This window comes from Solea senegalensis, linkage group LG14 (genome assembly GCF_019176455.1).
Source record: "Solea senegalensis isolate Sse05_10M linkage group LG14, IFAPA_SoseM_1, whole genome shotgun sequence".
Taxonomy (NCBI): Eukaryota; Metazoa; Chordata; class Actinopteri; order Pleuronectiformes; family Soleidae; genus Solea; species Solea senegalensis.
The window spans coordinates 15,484,545-15,509,414 of NC_058034.1; the positions used below are offsets into that span (position 1 = coordinate 15,484,545).

The following is a 24,870-nucleotide window of genomic DNA, read 5'->3' on the forward strand; positions in this document are numbered from 1 at the left end:
AAATTATTGATCCTAGTCTTGTGTGTTGATCGGAGTTGTGATTTAAGGTTTCGATGTCAGAGGATTTTCAGATTTCGCTTGCGTTCGGGAAAGGCTTGGTGAGAGTATGACTGAAGACACAAAGAAGCAAACATAAAAGATTCAGAGGAGATTTCTACTACCCAAAAAACAAGGCAATCAGAGATGGAAGAATTCAACCCATTAACTCAACAAGCCTGTCGGCCTATGTGTAATGGTAGATCGTCTGACTCCAGATCACAAGGTTGTCTCTTCAAATCCACGTCAGGGTCAAAGTTCTTGGGCAATGTGTGTGTCTATCACAAATGCGAACAAGCCTCTATCGGCCTCTGTTGCTCATATTGGCGGAAAGCACACACACACGCACACACAGAGCCACCAAAAACAATACCTCACTCCCACGGAAGAAACTATAAAATTTTAGATGACACACCAAACTATGACTTTTTTGTCTACTTTTGAACAACATGCGAAACTATAACTTTTTTTGTCATGACATACTAAACTAACACATTTTGATGCAATTTTGGACAACATACTAAACTATGACATTTTGCTGCGATTTTGGTCGACATACTAAACTATGACATTTTTGTGCAATTTTGGACGACATACTAAACTATGACATTTTAAAACTAGCTCTGTAACAATAAGTAAAGACTTACCTTTTTCCAAGAGCGATGGCATCATCGAGCTCAGGTCACTGAACTGTAATTCAAGAGAAGATTCATTAACAAAACCAGCAAATGTCAACATAAATCGTAATTTTTTGTGTCTGTTGAGCAGCAGCAGCAGCAGCAGGTGTAAACATGCTCTCTCACCTCCCCCATGACAGCAATAGGAGTTTCTCCAGTGGCCTGAGCGACACGATGCTCCACCAGGTAAAACATGTACTCGTCATAAAGAAGGCGGATCAGGTGGAAAGAGCCAAAACTGGCAGCACTTCGCAGAGTGAGGTCTCTGATCACCATGGAGCTGCAAGGAGGAGGCAGAGAAGAACAGAGAGATAGTCTATAAACCTTTCGGTCCATTTTTTACAAATACATAAATAAAAAGGTTTGTTGTGCTCTTGTGTTTATGTTACCTGTAAAAAGACCATTTGAGTAAGAACTGGCGTGCAGCTTTGGGGAAGCTCGGGCTGCCCTGGTGAGGCTTCAGCACCTGAGACACCACGTTGTCCAGCCAGGTAGCCCACTGGTCCAGAGAGCTCTGCTGCTGCAGGGTGACTTTAAAGTCCTGCTCCAGACGCTGGACCACACTCTCATCACACTGACACACCCAAGACGCCTGCTCCTGTTAAGACACAACAAAACACAACCAACCAGGTTCAGTGAAGAAAACAGCAAACACAATGTGAGAGCAACATGATCAAACATCAACACAAAACAGTTTAACGTGAAGCTGACGGCCAGAGCTTCACTGCTTTATTCAAAATTTACCTGGACATTAGCAAAGTCCACCCTGTTGAGGTCGGAGAGCATCTGGTTGATCTGGGAGGTGTTCTGGAGGACAGCCCGGGCTGCCTGGGCCAGGTGGTTCAGGCTGGTGTAACGTCTCAGAGTCTGGGCAAAGGCACTGACCACGGCCACCTGAGCAGCACAGGACACACAGTCGTGTTACCGAGGTCACAACTTAAACGTTTACTCACAATAACTGCATTTTAAAAGGTCCAGTGTGTGAACATTAGTGAGACTGCACAGTGCAATAAACCGAGTACTCCTCTGTTAGCACAACTCACTCCACTCTTTCACACATTCTTCATTGTTTTATGCAGGGCCATCAAAACGCAAAAATGCACCTCCTTTCAGGCAGTTGTAGAAACATGTCAGTGCAAGGCGGTAAAGAAAAGCCCTCAACTTACACATTACACATAAAAGTCTCATTCTGAGGCTATGAAATCACACTATTACCAATTATACACTCACACAAACATACCTTTGGATAGTGCTGCCAATAAACCCACCTAAACTAGACCAGACTATACAATAAGACAGTGGTCACTCAGTGGTCACTCAGTGGTCAGCAATTGGTGGCCCGTGGGCCAAAACTGGCCCGCCAGCATCAGTATCTGGCCCGGCAGATGATTTAACAAATCTGATCTTAAATTATTTGCTTATCTTCACAAAAATAATTAATTTCATATGGAGTTCAGAGCTTTTATTCAGAAAAAATATGAACTGAATATGTTCTGTTGCTAGAATTGACAGTTAGCCTAAACTAAAAGTTTTGGTCACACATGAGCGACACAAATTTGTAAGGAAAGGAGGAATAGGGATAAACGTCAGAATAAATTGTTCCATAATGGACATAACTGTATAATCCATTGAAGACATGCAAACACAGTGTAGCTGAAGTGGATCAGAGTCTTTCTCGTTACCTTGGTGCGGATTATCTCTTGTGGAAAGCTGGTCATGGCGTTAGTCAGCCAGCCCTCCAGACTCTTGGCAAAGTTACGGATGGCTTGAGTGAGAGTGCCTGTGGAACGAAAACACCCTGGATTACAAGACAAGTTTACTACATCGCCGTTATGTTGGAAGCGCACGTGGCACCGAGTCAGGCAAGTCTGTCACAGGATAAAAATCGAAATCCCTTAAATCTAACGGCGAGTGTTTGACAGGAAGCAGAAATACTAGGAGTCAGATCTTTACTTAATACTACTTCTTCACATGAGTTGATCACAGCCATGAACAGTGTTTGTTTTAGAAATCATCCTCCATCTCATTACATTTAATCTAACAGAGGTGAATAAATAACTAACTGGTTGATCCACACATTAAGATTGATTGATTGATTCATGCGTCCATATTCTATCGACGTATCCTCCACGTGAGGAAGGGAGGACACTGTAGACAATCCCAGCTGACACTAGGCGTAAGATGGGGTTCACCACACAACCAGTGTGACACCAGTGAATGTGAATATTGAAAGGTTTTCTCAATCATAAGTGATTTTAAACCAAACATCCCTAAGGAATTGGACTGTTGTATAAGAAAACCTAATTGAAATAGAGTCTGAAAATGATTGTATTTTTAGTATTTGCCAAATTCCTATCAATATTTAATTAAAAAAAAAAAAGCATAATACTGACTGGGAACAGGACGCAGGACATCAGGAATAAGGATCTCCACTAGAGCCTGGTAGAGGATGTGATCACAGCTCCTCATCCATAGTCGGATTGGTTCATATTTGCACAGAGCGACAAGCTTCTCTCTGGGAATCACACCTTCCATGTCATCATCACTACACAAACAGGACAAAACATACAAAAGACATTTCTATAGACATTCAAGGTTCATTATGCCCTTAAGCATTATTGCCCTTTTCATTATTTACTTCCTCTGACCTGTTATTGAGGCTTGTATTTCCGTCACTAGATGGCACTGTTGAATACCAAAAGGTCTGCCACAGTTTCTCAATAAAATGGAACTGGAGGTTCATCACCACATCCAAAGTAGCCTGCAGGAGAGCAGCAGAGGGAGGGAACAGAGGAGGGAAGAGAGGGGGAGGAAAGGGGGAGGGTGGGGGTCAAAACACAGAGCTGAACCATGGCAACCAGACACACAACAAAGTTTCTACAGGCAGGCAGGCAGCCTCTCGCTCACTGCAGGCCCTCCTGCTTAGACAATGAGCCAGCTTAAACACAGCTCCCTGCACATTAATCATCATGAGGTTCCTAAAGACCACGTTCAGGCTTCATCTGCAGTTTGATCAGCAGTGTGCGGTTTCACTCGCTCTTACTTGGTTGTCTTTATATGAAGCAGAGAAGTACTTTATATGCATTGGCTGTATATTAGTGGTGAGGCTGCTGACCAGAAATAAACCCATGTGACTTCCTCTTTCCTGTTCATATGCATGAGGCTGTTTGAAAGACGAGTATCAACAAGGAGCACAAATGAAGCACGGCTAAGCCAGTGGGCTACAATAATTAGGCAGTTTTAGAGGGAAAGTAGTCGCCTGTGCAAATGAAAGTGAAACACAAACCCCAGCACTGTGCAGAGGTTGTTAAGGTTATTCAGCAGGCCAACGGAAACGTCAGCCAGGCTCCACACGACTCAGTTCAAACTTGTCATGTTTATGCTCTCAAACAGTCCAGTAAATCTCCACTGTGAGCATTATGAGAGTCTGATTTACAACGTGCCCCGAGATTCCTTTCTCTCGCTATCTGGCAGGACGTGCACTTGCCGCTGGATCTTGTTACACGGCGGCGTATGCTTCAATCACATGATATGTTTTTGCTTCCTCTCCAGCCGTCGCCATGGCAACCTTGTTTACAGTTGCCCCCAGCAACAGGTCAAACACAGAACTCCAAAACAAAAAGGAGAATTCCCCATACCCTCCGAAACAAGAGTGTCTTACCGCCACAGTTTTTCATTTACACGGGAAAAACATCAAGCCTCGGAAGAAAGAAGGAAAAGGAAGAAAAAGAAAGAAAGAAGAAAAAAAGTGTGGAGAAGCAATAACACGTGTTCACACAATCACACACAGACGAGTGCCTGCAGCGTAGATTCCCATATCTTAACCCCTTCACACACGACAAAGACTGTGGTTAACACGTTGTGATTTATTACCCTCAGCATTTTATTAAACACCTAATTATTTCTTGCTTGATCTCTCATTTAATGGCATGGGTGTTGTTTCTGTATCAGACACAGATACAATAAAAAATACTGCTTTATGTTCAGGTTAACTTGTTATATATGAGTGAAGGAAACATGGAAACATCTACCCCCCACCACCACCCCGACACAAAAGTTAAAAAAAAGAAAGAAAAGAAAAGTGAAAGGCATAAACATTAAACACACTGAGGCAGTGAGAGCTGTGAGAGTGACAGAAATGCACTAGCAGACAAAGACAGGAGCCCATGTGCCTGTCCACAGACAAGGCAACACAAAGGCCCAAGGGGAGGCCACCACAAAGACACCAAGATGTCCACCCAGCGCGCTGAAAGGTTAATTGGCATGTCTTGAAAGCTGCACGGAGATGAAAAGACGGCTGGAACAAAAGGAGCGTGGTGGGGCTGGACATGAGGAGGGCAGGGATAATATGATAAGGCCAGAGCTTCACTGCTTTATTCATAGCCTCTCTACTGCCTCTAAAGCCCCCAAATTTTAATTTTCACTATTGTTTATACTCCCCTCCTTGCCAGAATGCTTTTCCCTCTGGATAATTCTTCCGCCTACTCAAATTCATTACCCAATCAGGAACTGTGAAATCTGTGCACAGTACACACACTTTCTTATTCGATATGTCTTTATACATTAATGCAGGTCTTTCTGTCAGGCTTCAGTTTCCTGGTTTCACCACGTGTATCTGCCCAACACTAGGCTGGTATATCATATTTGTCAAGAAATGTTGGTTTGTTGCACAATACTTCTTGAGCAACAACTCTTTTAAAAACATTTGTGATTAAAAATGGGAGGTTTATGCAGAAGAAGATTTAGCTTTGACTACACAAAGATCACTTGGGTTATCAACACACTGTTGACGTAGATGTTTTCAAAGTTCGAGCAATTCTTTGTGTCCATTCAAAACTTGGGTGGGTGGACTCAAGTAAGTCCAGGGCCTGACGTTTTGCTGTTTTTTTTGGTTGAGCAGATGTTGAGAAAATAAAAGTCTCTTGTCGTTCCCATGGTAACCAGGCTTAAGATGTCACAGAGGGTTACGCTCCTGCTCAATGAGCATGGCACTTGCGATGAAGAACACCACGCAACTTTTAAGACTCATTTAACACATGTCAACGAGTCAGTGCGAGATAAGTTATCAGCAGGTCACCAGTTCAAATATGAGATAATTACGTTTTTATCTGCAAGCACAATGCATTAGTGGATACATAACAGCTTAATTAGTGCATAGATAGTATTATTAATTGTCAGTGTGCCCTTAATATTTCCGCTATGGGAAGGACTCATTGGAAGAGACAGTTAATTCACAAGCCATTTAAAATGTGACAGGCAGTATTTTCTCTAAGACAAACTCATGTTTTTGTGTATCTGTTGATATTGATATAAGCCCGATACAGTCATTTTAGACCTTTTAAACTATGGAGCTGTTATCGGACCGATATCATATCAGCTAAGTAAGTCACTGCTCAAAGTTTCAATATTTAAAACTACAGTTTAGACTTTTCTAAGACAGTGGAAGGTAGAACACACTGGGCTATGTCGACTCACCTCACAGTGATCTCTGTAGAGCGTCTGCAGTTTCTTGATATCGTTCACGTTGATGCGCTCAGGCAGAGGCTGAGTGCCCAAGTCAGGAGAGGGAAACGGAGGCAGGTTGTGGGATGTATCTGCATAAACAAAAGACGTAGACTCAGAAATACACATCCTACAATTCATTTAACCATCCGAATCAAGTCAGTGTGTGACGGTAGCTGTGTATACATGGGTCTACCCAGGGGAAAAAAAAATTCTATAATTTCAGTAATGCAATAATGGATACAAAGAGCTGGTAGCCATCTAGCTTTTGCAGTTACAATTGCAATTTGAAACAATGCAATTAGTAAATCTCAAAGGTTGTCATTTATTTGTGATTGCCATATCTTCACTGTAGAGGTTAATATTTCATGTGGTTAATGTTCCCATCTTGTTTTAAATCTGTAACACACTGGACAGGGAACTTAAGCTCGACTTAAAAGGTTAAAGCAATTGTGCAAAATATGGATCATCACGTACATCAAAGTGTTCAGCTCTTGTTCTTACCTATGTACTGCTGGTGGTGTTGGCTCTGAGCAGCCACAGACTGCTCTGGAGTGCTGTTACAGTTCTGAGAGCTCCCACACAGGCTGTCAGACATGCCATCAACCTTCTGCAGGGGTTTGAACCTGGACAGTGAGCAGAGAGCATTAGAGAATTGCTGATGAAAGTAAGGCAGCTGTCACAGAGAAAAGGTAATTCTTGTTTCTTTTTAAATCTCATCCTAGTCTATTGCAATAGTCCTTTTTACCAGCTTGAATCATAAAACATCTCTGTTTGAGCTTCCTTAACTCATTGTCAGTTTAAGAATGGATTTGGATGACTTTTTAGACTCGCCATGGTTTCTCTCCAACCTATATCTCTGACCTTTTAGTACCACATGCTCCTGTGTGTAGTTTGAGATGCTCGAGCAGAGGTCTTTCAGCTGAAAACTAAAGGGGGCAGAGCATTTGCAGTCTCTAGAATGAGGAGCTTTGGTCAGCAGAGTCAGGGATTTATATACTGATTTGTGTCATCAAGTGGTTAAACATTTTGTAATGTGTATTTCGAAATAAGTTGTTAGTTCATAAGTTGTTGTTATCATTTTGTTTGTTTAAGCATTACTTTTTATTATCATGTTAAAACATCTTCATTTTAATTTAAGAAATGACACTGGATGAATGGGACATTGTTGGAAAATGTGACAAATGAGTGGAGAGAGTGCTGCTGACCTCTGTTTCTGGTGGACAGGCTGCTGCCTCATGGCCATGTACTGTGTGTCCTCTTGCAGCCGGTTGAGCGGTGAGTCTGGCTTCACCCGGATGCCATAGTAATGATACTTGGAGTTGCCTCTGGTCGATTCAGTTAGAGAGCGAGAGAAAAAAAAACAGAAACCAATGAAGAGGAGAAACTTGCCATCAGGGTAATCACTATCATTATCCTCTTCCATCAGCAAGTCTCAAATGCTTATAAGCATCATCATACTCATCTGAAATGGTGACATGATTACTGTTATCAGCATCTTCAACATTTGCAACCACCTCTTCCTATTTGTACCTGGTGCCAAGGCGGCGAGTCCTCAGGCCCATGAAGACTGAGCGGATGAGTTTGCCGAAGGAAGCCGCGTTGACCGGATCCAGTTTCTGTTCCTGACAGTGTCGCAAGTAATGGTTATACAGGGAGCACCGGGGCAGGCTAACTCCCTCCGCTGTCTCATAGTTGTCCAGCAGCCACTGCAGCTAAAAATACAACAGAGGAAGCCACAGTCACGCAATTAGTAAGCCTCCGTGGACAAATTCTGCTCTGCGAGTCACCTGGCCATTAATGGAGAGGAGCACTGCACCGTATTATCACATCAAAAGACAGATAAAACACACACTCACATCATCCACACACAAACATCTTGTAACCACCTCTTTTAGGAGGTGAAACACCAGATGGACCACTGCACTCTCAGCTAAGCCTTGGTCTCTGTATTCTTGATAGCAGCAGTAAGTGACCGTAGCATAAGAAATGGCTGATTAAGAGAACACTCACCACTCACTCAGTAAAAATATGAAAGACCTCACAATTACTCTCACAAAACTAATGAGCAGGACAAAGTTGTCTGTCTGTCTCTAACAACACAATCAAAATTCATATAAAAGGCTAAAATAACCAATTTGCAAATCACATTTAAAGCGAATGCTGTACTTCAAACAGTTTGAACACTATTTATACAAATGGTGACAAGCTCGGGAGATGACAGCAGAGGTTAAGAGCTGGAAGTTAGGGAAAACATCTTTACCACAAAATTTCCCCATGTGAGTTAAAGTGAGGATGGAGATACTAAAATAATCTTATTTGAATGCTATTATAATTGATCAACAGCCTCGTAACAAGAGTGAAATCAAGTAACATTCAAACAGGCATTTGCCTATAAAAACCCTTAAAAGTCCCTCTCATTGATTTGCATTCATTTAATGGATGGGGTAAGTGTGCTTATGTGACATAATCATACAAATGTGAGCCCATTCCTCCAACGAGATCTTACATGACTGTCTTACAAATACGACCTAAAACAGTTAATGAAGCCCATGTTGTTTTAATGTGGGGGCAAATGTCTGTCTGGATGTGCGCTTGGCCTCAAAACACCAGTGCATGCATGTCTTGGTTTATTTTAGTGTTTAGTAGTACAAATCCATCATTCATCTTAAACTCATGAAGAATATTGAGACTCACTTACAGACTCTCAAAGACGGAAACTGGCAAATGCTTATTTGTGTCAGTAAGAAAGTGTGGAAACAGCAAAGCTAGCAAGTGGTTCTGTGTTCAACTGAGCAGAACAGTAGAACACGTTTCCTTCAGGTTCAGCCACGGACTTGTTTTTTTTTTTTTTCATTTTCTCCCATGTCCCTTTCAAAGAAAGTTCCTGGTTGACTTACATGGCTGTTGAGCAGGCTGCTTTTGTGACTTGCAATTCCTTCAGACTTTTGGAGGTTTTCAATCGCCATTTCAAGCTAAAGAAAGAAGCATGCAAAAAAAAAACAGTGGACACAGAAGGGGAGAGGAGGCAAAAGAGTAAGAGAGACAGAGAAAGAGAAAGGGGACAGAAATAAGCAGGGTATAGTGGGAAAAAAAAGAACAACAAAAGGAAATAAGACTGTTAGCAAGCAGCCAGAATTCTGCATTTCCATTAAAAATCAGTCAGTGTTGCAACCAAAACCATTATTGGCTGACAAAAGCATGCAAATCAAGGGACTCATAGGGTTAAGCTGCTCAGTGAAGGCTTGCAGTCAGACACTCTAATGTATGCAAATAGGAACCACAAACAAGGGCACAGGTCACGTCAAGCTCAGGGACAATAAGGTCAACAATGCCCCTACAAATGAAACCGTGTCACAATAAGAAATACACTGACATATTTTCGGTCTTTGGACCACAAAAAAATAATGGAGTCCAACTGGTGCCAAGCAAAGTGAAGCACAAAACCAGGGACGTTCTGTTAAGTTGTAAAGGAAAATTGAGTTTAAAAGAAAAGATATGTGGTTCTGCAGCCAAACTGGAGACATAGAAGAAAAGGAAAAAGAAGCAGGCAGCATTCCAAGCCTTAAGAAGGCTCCCGAGGGCTCTTGGCCAAATGGTAATGAGCCCCAGGGGTTGCTTTGTTTTGCAGGGCGCTCAAGTGCCTGTGAAAACTACTGAAACAAGGGAGAGCTGAATTATTTAAGCCAGTGTCCTGATTCTACGAGCGCTCTCCGTGTGTTACAGCAGAGCCAGGAGGCCTCGACTCAGGTTGCTGTTAACCCTGTGTCTCTGTCCCCGTCTTTCAGAATTATTCTGAAGGGCTGCCCAGTCTGAAAAAGGCTTGGTCGTGGTGACAGGCAGCACCACTACGTATCTAACATCACCTTAAAGTGAGATAGAGAGTATTGACACACGTCGAGTCAAGTTTTACACTGTCAGTCATTTATTGTCTGGTGGAAATAAACCTGACTTGCAGAATTTTTGCTTGCTCGTCAATGTTTTTTTTATTTTGGAAAGTGTATGTGTGTGTGTTTTCACAGGTGAGTGAAGCTCACCATAGCTGAGGAGGAGCGTGATGAGTGTGAGATGTGGTTGCGGCTTCCCTCCATGCTTCCTCCATGGATCAGGTAGGTGCTGCCACTGGAGATGATGTGGCTGCTGCCCACGTCCATGGCGATTCCCACCATGCCATGAGGGGGCACCCCACCACTGGCAGAGGAAACCACTGTGGTGACATGAGTCCCACCAGCCTGAGAATCAAAGTAAGTTCCCCCGCTGCTTTGCCCGTACAACTGAGCCTCGGGGTTGTAGGAGTAGGCCGTTCGGCTGGGGAACGAGCATTGAAATTAACATGCAGTCAAGTCGATAAATGATAATGTTCAGCAGTTCATTTCATGGCCATGGATACATTTTAGGAAGTATGTATTGTCTGAGAAATCGGAAACAATGTGACATCAAAGTATTTGGTTGTGCTACTGTCACATGTAACTGTCACATTTAAGAGTGGACACTTCCTTCATCCATTATCCATTCATTCTTGATTCCAAATTGACTAAATGCAAGGTGGAGCCGAATAATCTACATGAGTTCCATGCGTAATTTTCATTTGCTGCACATTTGAAATATTGCTTACATAGTTCCATTGGTGTAAACAGCGTCTCCACTTTCTCCGACATATTGAACCTGGGGTGGATAGACATGTTGAACCTGCTGCACCTACAGAGAGACAACACAGGTAAGAAGCAGAGTCCACTGAAAATACAGAAGAATCTCACATGGAGTCTCTACGTGGAGAAAAAGAATGGATAACTGTTGGAAATACTGCACAGATAAAAGTAAAGTGTTTTCATGTGTACATGAAGTGCAGTAAAAAAATTTTTTAAATCATTCCACACCCCTTGGTGTGTTCACAAGAATCTACCAGAAGTAAACGCCTCAATACAACAATCACTTGACATTTAAAAACACTATGACATTTAGAAGTGCAAATGCATTTGATGTAGTGTTTCTGTCATTTTTAAATAATTTGATTGAGTAAGTGAGTAACAAGGTCCTTAAATTCTTAAATTAAGAGCGGGGGATCAAACGTTAAAGGGAAGGACTGAATCTTAAAGTGGACTAGATTGAAACATAGATTTTTCCTAGAACTCAAAAAAACCTCCAATCATTTTATCTTTAAAAAAAAAGCAAAAAAAAAAAAGAATTGATCTGACAGAGAGAACTAAACGGCAAAAAGTAATAGAATGTCCATCACGTCAGATGCTAGTTTTCAGCGTAAGACACCAGACGTCACACAGATTTTGTGTTGGGATTTGGTTCAAGCCCCCAGGAACATCATCGGGCTTTGCAGCAAGGTCACCTCATACCCCAAGACTCAGAGGAGACTCGCTGTCATACACATCAAAAGATACTATTTTTATGTTATTCATGTATGCAAGCAGTGGGCCAGGCTCAGCCAGAGAAAGACACAGTGAGGGGCACAGGAAGCAGGAGGAACATTTCACCTCTGGATGAGCAGCTTTTGATGGACTGAATGAGCTGCCAGTGTTTAACACAAACATGGTTTGTAAATACGTCAGTCAAAGGCCAGAACGCTTAGTCTGAACTGGTACAACTGCACTTAATAAATAAATTTCTGCCCGGGATGAGACATGAGTGATAAATCTAAACCCTTGTGTAACAGGTTATAGGTTCACAAAAATAAACCTCTCTTGGACTCAATCTCAAAAGTCAAAATAATATAATTTTTAGTGTAAAAATACTCAAGGGATTCACAGATATTTTCACAGCACTGTATATGTATGTACAGTACTGTGTACCTGCTGCTGAGGGACCTGTTGAACCCTGGGTACTGAAAGCTGTTGTACTTGTCCTCCCTTCTGAGCTGAGCCTGTGGCTTGAACCAGCACCCTCTGTGTGGATACAAGACATAACTCAATTACATAGGTATGCAAGTACAATCACAAACACACGAGTGAAAACGTAACTTCAACACAGCATTAGCAAACACATAAACAAATGTCTAATTCAAGCCTCGTCTCTGGGTGTGCGGAGAGATTTATGATAATTACGATGGAGGTGAATGAAACCTAATAGGTCTTTCTGCAAGTCTAACATAGACAGTGAAGCACGGGTGCACTGGAGAGACTCAAACTGTATTTATATGGTTTATTAACAATACTGTCTAAAAATTGCCCGGTAAAGTATAGACAGAGAGAAAACATGGTTGAGTAACTTCCTGCAAAGTCTGTCACGGACTGTCAGGAAGTATGTAAGTGCTGGAAATAAGGAGGGGAGGCAAGTTAAGTTGTTGACAAAGAGCAAACTGTAACCACAATTGAAAACATTTTTATTTATTGCAGGTGGGGGACTGGAACATTAAGTGCATGCAGCAGAGTCTTTTGTGAAGATATTCACCATGCACAAACACTAAATGTGCCATTCACTGTGGTGAAAAGGTGAGTCAAATCAGGGTTAACCTTTCCAAACCATGCCATGATGAGCTGAACTGAGCTGAACTGAGCTGCACTGCACTGCACTGCACTGCACTGCACTGCACTAGCAGGTCCTTGTTTGTTTTCCAAAATAACTATTGTTTTATACGTAAGATTTGGAAAGGAATCATCATCACAGACTTTGCCCATTTGTCCTCTCAATATAGAAGTAGCGAGTTTCTATATATTGCCCTACCTGCTGGGAGGCTGGGACAGGCTGTACCACAGGAGCCTGGGCTGATGATGACGTCCGGAGTGTTGCCACACTGGCCGTAGTGTCTGACCCTCCCTCGGAGTTCTGCATGCTGGTTTAGCAAAGGAGACGTGAAGAAGGAAAACAGAAAAAGGGACAAGAGTTTAAAAACCAGAACAAAGAAAAACTATGAAAAGGTTAAAAAAAAAAAAAAAAAGTGATTGTGTTTGTCTAGTCTACGCACTTGGACAGAGATTAAAAGTACAGAGGTTTGTACCCTACACCTTTTCTCTTGGAGTCACCAGGGAATTCATTGGGCCCCAAGGGGGGTTTCTAACTTTGTCAAGTCAAGCAGAGTCAGTGCTGGCCCCCTCTGGCCTTAATCAATGGCAAAATACACAGCACCACCCTATTACACAGACTTACTCCCACTGACAGAACGGGCCGGACCCAGGTGGAAAAGTTACAGTACAGGAGTTGATGTTACCAACGGAATTCAAGTGCTTCCTGGGGGCCAAACCCACTGCTGCCACTTGCCTTTGCACTGGGGGACAATGTGCAGAGCATAGCAAAGGGAGCTAAAAATGGAGCAACACAAAGGCTCTCTTTAAAGAAAAAAGGACAGAGGGGGAATGAGCGGGAGTGAGGCAGGGACAAGAGAAGAATAGAGCAAGGGGGAGTGAGATAAAAAAAATAAAAACAACTTTTCCACTCTCTGTAAAAAAAAAAAAAAAAGAAGAAGAAAAAACTGGGGGGAGAGAAAGATGAAAATGGCAGTGGGGGCTCCAGCCCTGCCAGGGTCCTGATGATATCCAGCATTCTGTTCTCTTGAGGGCTCCAATAATCCAGCTGATATGAGGAAATTCCTCAATGCTTTGTAAACGTTTGTCGGTTGCCATGGTGAGGAATCCATGGCGACCACCCCCAACTCTAAACCCCATCACTCCCCTAACAACTCCCCACACCCGCCCTCCTCCCTTCCCACCCCCTTTATAAAGCTCTTGCACAGGAACTTTGGACTGCGACTGCAAAGAGCAGAGGGGGGAGGAGGATTAGAATAAGGGAGATACAACACAGCGTGGGGGGGGCTGAATTGATGAGCAGTCTTTGGTTTAAGGCAGAAACACGGGGGCAGCAGGAAAAGTGAGTAGGCAGACAGGAGAGGTGTTCACCGCGAGTGATACTGCACACGGTGGCAAGACGCAACCTGCTTAAGACATGTTGCGCTGCGTTAGTCATAACATACAGGCATGCACTCAAGTCTTATTTTAATTCACGAGAAAAGACCTGAACAACACCAATTAGGCTGCAGCAGTCAACTGTAAGCAACAGGTGCACCCACTGGTCTTTGGACTGCACAATGAAAGCAATTACACTTGAGATGATTTTGCTTGTTCTCCCACAAAGATTCTTTCAGTTTAGCATCAACAAGATCCACTGCTTCCAAAAGGCTCTCTCAATTTCAGCGGCAAACAAGAGGACTGCCCTTTACCATGCATGGAGCTGAGGTTTCATAGAATAGAAGAGGCCTCACATTAAATCACATTAAAAGTAGAGAAAATCTTTTGAAAATGTACAAAAACAAGGGCAAAAATGAGTCAGAATCAAGGAACCTTGTTGGAGATGGCATAGAAAGGGAAATAAATTGAGGCAACCCAAACCACGATTCCAACAAAAATGTTATGCTCACATCAAACTGGGAGTCACATCATCTATTGTGCAACACTTTCAAAGTTAAAGACTATGATGACACATGGTAATGCCACTAAATCACACAACCACCTAAAAGGTTGCCACTAAATACGACATGGTATCACACACTAAACGCAAGAACAACAATCACAAAATCCCATGACTAAAACGTTCTCACTGCCAAAAAAAGGCACACTTTGTATTAAAAATGTTTAGTCTGAGGATCTTTATATTGTAAAATCAGCTCTGGACGAGTAAACAACGATTTTCTGTTTCAACTAAAAGAGTGAGCAACTCTGGGTTTTGCTCAGACTGCAACACAGTACACGTTGCATGTGTACACTCAGGAGTATTAAAGTTATAGCATCAGTCCTGACAACTTTCTATGGTAAGATAATTTAAAAACAAAGTACAAAAGAACAGAATAGTATACTTTAAATCAACTAAAGACAATGAAGAAATCCAACAGTTGACTAAAAGTTCAATTACTTCTTCAAATCCTACAACGCATTCATTTAAAATGAACGTAACTGTATTACTTCAGCAGTCATTTTCAGATATGATATGGCAGATTTGGGTCTGCACATTCTCCAGAGTTTGCAGTTCACACGTGACGAAAGCAGCGAGACGCCGTCTGAGTGATATGCATTCTCACATGAGCTCACTGGAACCTTACCCAGAGAATCTCCAAACAACGTCTGCATTCACACATACAGCCATTCTACACAAATCTCTAAAGTTCAGTGCATGTGTGAAAGCAGCTAGAGAGAAAACGTCAGGTTTGGGTGTGCCACCACGGGCTTTTCTCATGCAAGAAGACTTTGCCACGGGCAGACAAAGCTCTGTTAGTGAAGGACGCCTAAGATGAAATTGTCTCAATCTTCAAAACAAACCCAGTGTCCACCGTCTATGTATTTGTTCAGGTCACAGTTAGCACTTACTTGTGAAGGTACTAATGTAAAAGGTTTTCTTCACACATCTTTCTTGTATGCAATTTAAATACCGAAATTGCATTATTAGAGAGACACCAACAAGGTGCGAACAATTATAAAAGCTGCAGCAAACATTCAAGCGTCTTTCTAAAGTAAGGAATTTGTTCATGGAGTGTCAGCTCAGTTATAAATACACTTCTAATAATTCCATCATTTATCTTTAGGCTTGTCATTTTCACCAGAGGAAGTGACACTGCTCTGAGGGCTTCTCTATGCCATTAAGGAGTGGGAAGCATTGCAAGATAATGAGGGATCAGGAAACAGAGCACTGACCTTCACGTTTTCATCCATTAAAGTTCAATTAAAGCTCTGTCTTTAATAGGTTGGGTGCTGTGTGCCAAATCGTAGCACTGGAGGAAGGGGGGAAAGGGAAAGAGTGCAGGCAGACAGGAGCCTCTCTGCTTGGTGTTCATGAAGGGTTAAAAGACCTACAAATTCCCTACAAGCAGGTCTAAAATCATAACGGTTGAGATACAGCATGTTCCTTTAAAATCTGCTGCTCCGGATGGTCTACTGTTTCACGCCAAAACCTCTACCTCCTAAAACAGAGACAATTTCAAGACTGTTCCCATGTCAGGCATCTGGGCCTGTTTCCATTCAAGTAAATCCCAGATGACCACTCGGCAACATTACAAAATCCGTCCCTCTTGTCAAGAGTTACCTTAGAAAAGACACTTCTGACAGAAACTCCAAAGCCTTATAAAGGGTCAATAATACAACAGTGTTTGATGTTCACTGTGCAGACAAGATTTTAACATGTGTCACTGACAGCTCTAACTTAAACAGGGCTCAATCAGAGAAAAACACATACAGATGTTCAATTAAAAGCAGGAGCCCACAGTCTTGGCTCATGTTTGCACTGGCCCACATTGTTTGCAGAGCAACAACGGTTGCTACTGGCAACACCGTCCACTCCCGTTTCCAGGAGCCTGTTGCTATGCAACCAACAGAATACTTCCCAAACCAAACAATGCCATCCCCCCACCTGATCCCTCTATCTCACGCTAAGTAGAAACTTACAATAAATACTATGTAAGCTATTAATTTCAGACAACAGGAGACACAGAGACAGAGTTATTCTTGTGCTGCAGTTATAGAAAAATGTACAGACTTTATACTAGTTTTAACTTAAAGGGACAAGATGAAGTGCTCTGTTTTTGTAACTACTCTGTGGCCAAAAGAAGGCGGAATGTTTAAGTCATCAGGGAGACAACAGTCCATTCTTTAAGGTTGCTTTATACTTCAGCTACCCAAAAACAACATATCCAACAGCAAGTTGATTCTGTCCAAACTTTCCACGGCACAGAAGAAGGTAAAACCACTTGAGAGCAATACTTTTTTCCCCAACTTGCTGGAAGATAAAGCTAAATAAAGCAGAGACAATCACTTTAAAGGGACATTACTGAGGGACATTGTTTCTACACTATGCAATGTTGCTTCCATGACACCTTTCACATATCAGCGGAGAAAAAGCCTCTTTGACATTCATGTATTCCCTAATTTGGGGATTAATTCAATTGATCATATTTCCAACATGAAAAATCATTGCCACTGTGGGGGTTCCAAAATAACAGAAACACTTGCTTTTCTTCAAATTAAAAAGAACCTAAAAGATCACACAGGCACACGCGCGCACACACAAAGAGTGGATTAAGATATGATAAGAGATTTCCACAACAGAGGCTGCTCTTCTAGTCTGTCTCATTAATTCATGGCTAATCCAATCAAAGCAGCTCTTGGGGTCTGCAGATGGCAGAGTTGGAGGGAGAGAGAGAGGGAGACAGAAAGAGAAAGAGAGAGAGTGAGCATATGTAGTGGGCATTGATCACTACCATCTCTAACCCACCTGCCCACCCCCACCACACCTCCCACCTCTGGTCATCGGCACGACCTGTCCACTCTGTCACCGTGTGCGCTGGAGGCCTGACAGCCACAGGAAGAAAGATCAAACCGTTGCCATGGAGATTGTGTGTTCGCCCATGGTCTGCACTTGCAACTTCCTCCCCCAGCGCTGTACCTCTTCTAACCCTTTCAACATCTCCAGACGAAGAAGGAGAATCACAAACTACAAATGAGAAGAAGATCACCGGGAAAACACAGAGAGCAGGGAAATGGCAAAGACGGCCACTAGCAGGTCATTTCACGTCTTAAGGTCAGGGCTCGCAAAATGTGCTAAAGAAATGTTGGTAAAAATAATACACACACTTGTGTATAATAAAATGCTTCCCTCTTGATTTTTATTATGTGCCGATCACATAATCTTATCAACTATAAGAAGTGATTTTATATGTTTGGAAATACTTAGTTTATGTACGTGTTTCTGTCCTGCACAATTATTTTTTGTGTTTCAAGGAAATATTCAATAACACCCATTAAGATGAATCACTTTTTCAAGTGCCGTGCACCTCACGACTTTAATAATATTGTCTATGCAGTATGTAAAGGATGTAAAATAGAGCTAAAGCTAACATGGGCCCTTATTAAAGTGATTACACCACCAGACAACCCACAGAGCACACACATTTGACAGGGCTGCATGATCGTCAAGAAGACTCCAAGGAAACAAATTAAATCTAAATCATGACCTCTTTGCTGGAAGCAATGTTGCTGCCTCTATGAAAGCCTTTACAGCATATACACATAAAATTAAGAACACTGCCTGAAAACTGCGAGTAGTTTGATACGGTATTCTTACACCTCAGTCAAGCCCCGACTTGCATCCTAATCTGTGGAATTATGCAGTCACTCCACAAGCAAAAAACTAATTGTTGTGTTTGTTACATTATTTATATCTGCTTATGCTTTCCCTCTTCAACAGGTGTGTTTCCAACCTGTGGAGTTTTATGTCCCAAGGAACGACTCTCTGCAAGGATGACCTCAGACACCAGGAGCGTGAGCCGATCTTGACTGACAAATCTGAGATAAGCATTTCTTTGCCCTGGAGGTGTCTGCATTCTAGGTGGGTGTTAACTTCACACCATAAGATTCATCGTACAGTAAGCACAGCGTGCTTTCACAAGCGCAAAACAACAAGACATCAGTTAATGCTTTAAACCTGGGACTGATCCAGGTGTGTGTTATTCATGTGATGAATGTTGCATCATACTGAATACTTGCCACTAAACTCAGATTTAAGAAGATGAAATCAGGCAAACCCTGTGCAGCACAGTGGCTTTTGAACACAGGATCAATGTCTGATTTTAGCAACTCGACCAGTTTTAATGGCATCAACTTATGTATCAACTTGGGGACAGAGTCTACATGTTGCCAATGAACCAGTGATTCCTGTATAAGACATACAAAGACAGGGTCTGGATTTTCAATAATCTTTTCTGGAGCCAGCAGCCAGATCCAGGGATATAAAAAAATTATGGTTTACATAATCCCACCAACATTCATGCTAATTGATGCACATTAAACAGTGACAGTTCCTGAGCATTAACCATTACCTCGAGAATTACCAGCTCTGGGATGATGAGCTGTGTGTTCCTCCAGTGACCACTTGTAATTGGAAATCACATCAGTGCACTCTATGCTAATACAACGTGGGGTTGTTAATGTTGACACTGTGCATTGGCAACATAAACCAATGTATGGGCTATGGGGTAATACTTGTGTTCAACATGAAACTGCAGTCGATCTGAGGACAACAGCTGAGCAGGCTGTTCTTCAGTGTGACCCAGCTATAAGAAAGTGATTACATGCATTACCTCACACTCTGGTCACACTGACTGGATCTTAAAGGTGTCCACAAAGCAGAATCATCTTTGGCAGCACTAACACCTGTACTTTAGGTAAAGCTAGACCTGAACAGATGCTCACAAATGCACTTTTCACACTTTTTGAGGTTGTTATTATGAACATATCTTGAACTATCCTTAAAGTCTACAAAAGAAAGTGTCGGGAGGATGGGGGCTACTCCTGCCTGAAATAGCAAGGGAAGGAGGGAGGGAGTCATTATAATGCAAATGTCACTGCCTTGTCTGCTGTTTGCGGCAGGAAATTTAATTAGCAGTTGTGTAGCTATGATACAAACAGGTGGAATGCTAGGAATGCTCCGGATGACACACACACACACACACACACACACACAGAAAAACATTTAATTTTCACGAGTTTCAACTTGTTGCCACTGCGCATGGGCCAATCAATGGCCAGATTTTCTGGTATGTGACAACATTTGTTTCTTTGTATCCTAGCAGCATAAGCATAAGCCTACAATGATTTCCAAAAAAATCGTTGTAGCTGGAAGACTTGAGCACATAGTCAGTTAAGCTGTTTTCCTTTTAACAGATCCGTCTAAACCTGTTACAGTGGGCCACTTATTATAGAAGGCTATTAACAAATAAACAAATTATGAAAGTGTCACATTTCATGTGTACAAATTGTACTATTAAATTCTACTAAACAAGTCCCACAAGGCATTCTCCTCTCAATTCTGCTTTGCTCTGTGATTTTGTGACATGCCATTGACTAGAGTTGGGGGATAAACCATTAAAACTGTGTTAATATCAGACATTTATTATTGAAATTAGCAAAAAGACACTAGGCACTTCAATGAGCACAACAGGAAGTAAATGCAGCATTGTGAATTATGATCGACTGCAAACAGCAGGGACAAAGGTGGTGGTAGAGACTCGGTCCGTGTCCGTATCTGTGGCCAGGCTGTTGGATTGAGAGCTTCTCCCCGGCGCAGCGCTCATCAAGATAAGCTAAATACAGCATGAGCAAACACACATACGCAGGCACATCCAGAGGGCACGCTCATGCGCACGTGTCCACGCACACACACACACACACAACACAACACAACACAACATGTGACCAAAAGCTGTGTCAGATCACCCGCTGCCCAAGAGACCACTGCAGCTGTCCTATTGATAGCTGAACTGTACTACTCACCGCACAGGCCCATTTAACACTCAAAATACAACCATACAAGCGAGTTAGTTTGGCCTAAAGAAGGCTCATATTTCCCTGCAAATCACAGGCTATTCATTGTGAAATGGACCAAAGTACAACCATAATCGTGGAGAGCACACCATACACACATAATAGACCCTTTTAAATGATCATTCTACCAGCAATTTTCATCTATTTTGCAGCCTAGTACAATATTTCTGAATAACTATCAAACTACCAGTTGCTCTCCATTTTGTTTAAGTATCATTTCTGTGTACCTTTTTTTTTTTTACTGACCTGCCTCTGCAAGCCAAATCTATGCACTCTCACCACAAAGAGATGAAAATAACCTGATTAAAAACATTGACTTTTTCAAAGAATAACATCTCACCCCCGGCCCACTTCATCTTCTTTCCTTCCATGACTTGGGTGTATTTGTATATCAAGTTGCCATGTAAACATAACAGTGTCCCGCTCAAATTGGGAGGTGGGGTTGGTGGGAGTTATACACAGAGTTTCAGCGCAGTCATCTTTTCTTTTTCTTTTTTCTTTTTGCTGTGTAGCTGCAGAGAATTGTCTGACCAATCAATCGTTTCTCTCTCTGTCACTTCACAACAAGCCAAGTCTTTGTTAAAGCACATCCAGTTCTTCCCTTCAAATAGTTTGGCCAAATATGTGTAAAAATCACAGGTGAAGAGAAACTTCATGAACACTACATTTAACATCCCATTTATTAATTATTAATAATAATACTAACACTGTCAAGCTTACTTTGCAAGCTCCTGATCACCTACTGTATTTAAAATGAATCCTTTAGCGCTCTTCCTTTTAAAGAGCAGTACATTATGTACATTCACATTTGAAAGTTTGTGTCTCAATCAGTACCAACGAGAAAAGGCATTAATTAGTGGATTTTTTTTCATGCAACAAAGATTCCTCCTGATGCTTCAACAGCAAACATTTCAAATGACTGAGCACCTGACAGCTGTCTCTGAAAAGATAGATCGTTAGAATAAATGTAACTCTGGGGGGAGAGAGAGAGAAAAAACAGAATCCCGGAAGGAGAGAAGTATGCAAAGAGCTGGATTACAGTCACAGCCACACATGCCAGACTAATAAAAGGGGGAATTTAAAATTGTGTGTGTGTGGGGGGTGATTTCACTACATTTCCTTGGTTTCTCAGGAGGTGAAAAAACAAACCTTATTAGACCTGTCACTCAAACAATGATGCAGCGCTGCTGCTCGGCTGATCTTGCAAGATCTTACTTCCAAGTCTATTCAACAGGTATCTATATTTTGCATGTCATGAAAGGAGTTGGAAGGAACATCACTTATTTACAGTATTTTACACTACAGAGAGAATAAAAACAAACAAAAAACGACAAATTTAAAAGAACTCTGTACGTTCAATTATCTGATACCGGAGAAAGAAACCAGTGGCATTAAATTTGATAAGTGTAACCTAAAGTTCACATATTTCTAAGAACTTTTTAGCAGAAACAGTGACAGTTAGGTGACAAAGTGACTGTTGTGGTTATTCAGGTATTGATTTACTATTGGTCAAAATCAATGGATTAGATATGAAAACACATGAATGTAATGTCTCACTAAGCACAGGCTGTCACACATACAGACCACCAATGTCAATGTCACATGTTTGTCATGCTGTCAAAATCATCTCTACGTGAGCTTAAGACTGACATATACTCGATCATGTGACACTTTTAACTATGTCGAGCATCAGAAATGGGTAGAAAAAAGGCGTCGCTGTGCTTTTTTGTTCCAAAAAGGTAAACTTTTCTTGAGTCACTGACACTAGGGCAAAGACAACATAGCTACAGCAATATATTGACTTAAAAATATTTTAAACTACTCAGCTGTTAACACATATGTGCTCACGCATTACCACTGAGCCATAACCAGGAATTAAAAAAATATAATGTTCTGACTGTGTATCAAATACTCTGCATCCAGAAATAAAAAAAATTAACAGCCCACTACATAATTCAGTTAAAATGCAGTTTCCACTATACAGTTCTAGCACGACTCGGCTTTGGCAGGGTCATCGTAGCATGGCTGTGCTAAACTGCCTTGGCGTCATTTTATACGTGACACAAACACACCAACTAGTGAGGAGCAAAGCAGTTGTTTTCAGTGTACTGAATCATTAGAAACAGTTAATTAAAAAAGATTAGTTCAGCACTTGAACGGATTGTGATTCGGCTGACGCTAAATACATCAGACTTTAGACATTTCCTTGGATATGAATGCTCATGACTCTTCCAGTGACGAGACTGTCTTTCCAATCAGTGGCCAGCAATCCAACAACCTCACATTTTAGGATTGGCTCAGTTAGCTTGGAACCTTGTCAGAGCAGGTACTAAGTAGAGTAGAGCCGAGCTGAGTTACAACTGTATAGTGGAAAAGCGCCATTACTGTCTTTGATTAGTGAAATAGTTATGTGACATTAGGGTTTTTGGATTACATCACTTTCTATGTGATACCACATATCGTACCAGCTCTTCCCTGTATGTTACCATGTAAAGTGGCATCTGAGGCAACCTACTCCTTTAGCTGGAGCATGAATTGAAAACGGCTTAGTGTTTTGTTTTTTTAAACGTCTATATTGGAGAGACACTGGTATCAGCAGATATCGGACACAAAAGCCGTATCGATCCATGCCCAAGAGTAATGAAAGCTCTCCCCGTTAAGTACAGACTTTCCCCCAATAGTCAGTGAGCAAACATTTGAGTTTGTTCGCAAAGTGACGAACAAGCCCGAGCTGCTGTTGCCAACAACACGACAACCACCGAAAACTCACGACAACTCAACTTCTCCCAGCCGCTTCCGCGTGTACATGTGTGTGTGTGTGTGTGTGTAAGTTAGCATTAGCTGTAGCTAGTTCAGTAGCATAACCATTCATCTGCTACGGTTGAGCTAGAACAGTTGTGTCACCGTAAAACTCGGTGCTGACTCTGTCCGTGACGTTTACGCACACGGAAGGAAGACAAGCAGCGGCACAAGTGTACCAGATGTTTTTTTTTACAAGCTGACAAGACCAGCCAGAGGCTACAGCCAACAGCCGCTAATGCTGCTGCTCCTCCTGCTGCTGCTGCTGCTACAGGAGGAGGAGGTGAGCGTTACTTCAATCAACAATGCAAAGCGACAAGGGAAAGTTAAACAAGGCAAAGTTGTGTTGTGTTGTGAGAAACAAGAAACCGCTCTCGGTCCAGGAGTATTATTATTAATATTATTATTTTTTAAATAAAAAAAAATAAAGTTTCTATAGTGATGAATATATAGTCACCTTCGCCTTGAGAAAAGTTCTGCCCTTGCTCTGCTCTCTTTTCCTCTCTCCCACTCGCTCGGTGACTTTCAGATGCTGCTGCTGCTGCTGCTGTTGCTGAGTGTTGCGCCCGTTGGTAAGTAACTGTCTCCACGGCTACAGTCACTATGGCGCGACGGGGTCTCGAGGCAACTGTTGCTACCCTCGAGTGGCTACGTCAGCGCCCTCACTATGCGAGGGAGGGGCCAGAAAGAAAGAGCCCCGCCCGCTAACATTTAGCTGTAAGTTTAACTTTAGCCACTAGGTGGCGGCCTTAGCTAGGGAAGTGGTGGTGCTTATGTATTTGTGCATAATTTACATTAAAAAATAAATAAACCACAGCTGTAAATAATCAAATTAATTATGACTGGGATTCATTTAGCTTCCTCATATTAAGGGTGCTTTCAGGATCCCTGCACAATAAGCCATGAATGCTGTGGTCCATACTTGGCACTAGGGCTGCAATGAGTATTTGATTAGTAATCTTGATCTATTTGATAATCGATTAATCTCTTTTGAGTGATTTTTATAAGTAACTATAAGTTTATCTGTTTTTTTCAGCTTCTTACATGTGAATATTTTCTGGTTTCTTTGCTCCATGTGACAAAAAAATTTGGTTGGTGGACAAAACAAGACATTTTGGGAACATCATCATTTCCAGGTTTGGGGAACACCCAACAATGTTTTTTCAACATTTGCTGACATTTTAGGGCCCAAACAAGTGAGAATTAATCAATCATGAAAATAATCATTAGTTGCAGCCCAACATGTCACTATGGAATCAGAATACGGTTTATTGCCAAATAGGTTTTGAACTTTTTATATGTCCTTAAAAGTCTAACACAACCGGTCAAAAGTTATTACAGCTTTTATTTGAAGGTTGTTTCTGCTTTGAATGCTATGAATTTATTCATAAGGGTTATATTTGGTAGACTATACCCTAATCAATACTTTGAACTGTGGAAATACATGTCAGAGACCAAAACAACTAGTAAAACTCAGTTTTTCATGAAAACTGTAGATTATTGTGTTTAAACAATTGTCTCTTCCTTGATTTAAATGAAAACGTAAAAGC

The 24,870-nt window shown here is 41.7% G+C and overlaps 1 protein-coding gene across 1 annotated transcript; it reads right to left on the bottom strand.

Moving 5' to 3' along the window:
* Positions 1-56: 56 nt before the first annotated feature.
* rfx2 (regulatory factor X, 2 (influences HLA class II expression)) lies at positions 57-24,035 on the bottom strand. The gene is made up of 18 exons (XM_044044505.1): positions 23,778-24,035; positions 12,888-12,996; positions 12,017-12,109; positions 10,831-10,913; positions 10,253-10,523; positions 9,116-9,190; positions 7,749-7,930; positions 7,424-7,543; positions 6,720-6,841; positions 6,189-6,307; positions 3,362-3,474; positions 3,107-3,258; positions 2,396-2,493; positions 1,458-1,607; positions 1,103-1,311; positions 840-993; positions 655-726; positions 57-110 (listed from the first exon to the last, which is right to left on the bottom strand). Exons 2-18 carry the CDS (start codon positions 12,993-12,995, stop codon positions 57-59), a joined length of 2,175 nt encoding a protein of 724 aa, XP_043900440.1. The 5' UTR covers position 12,996; positions 23,778-24,035.
* Positions 24,036-24,870: the final 835 nt, after the last annotated feature.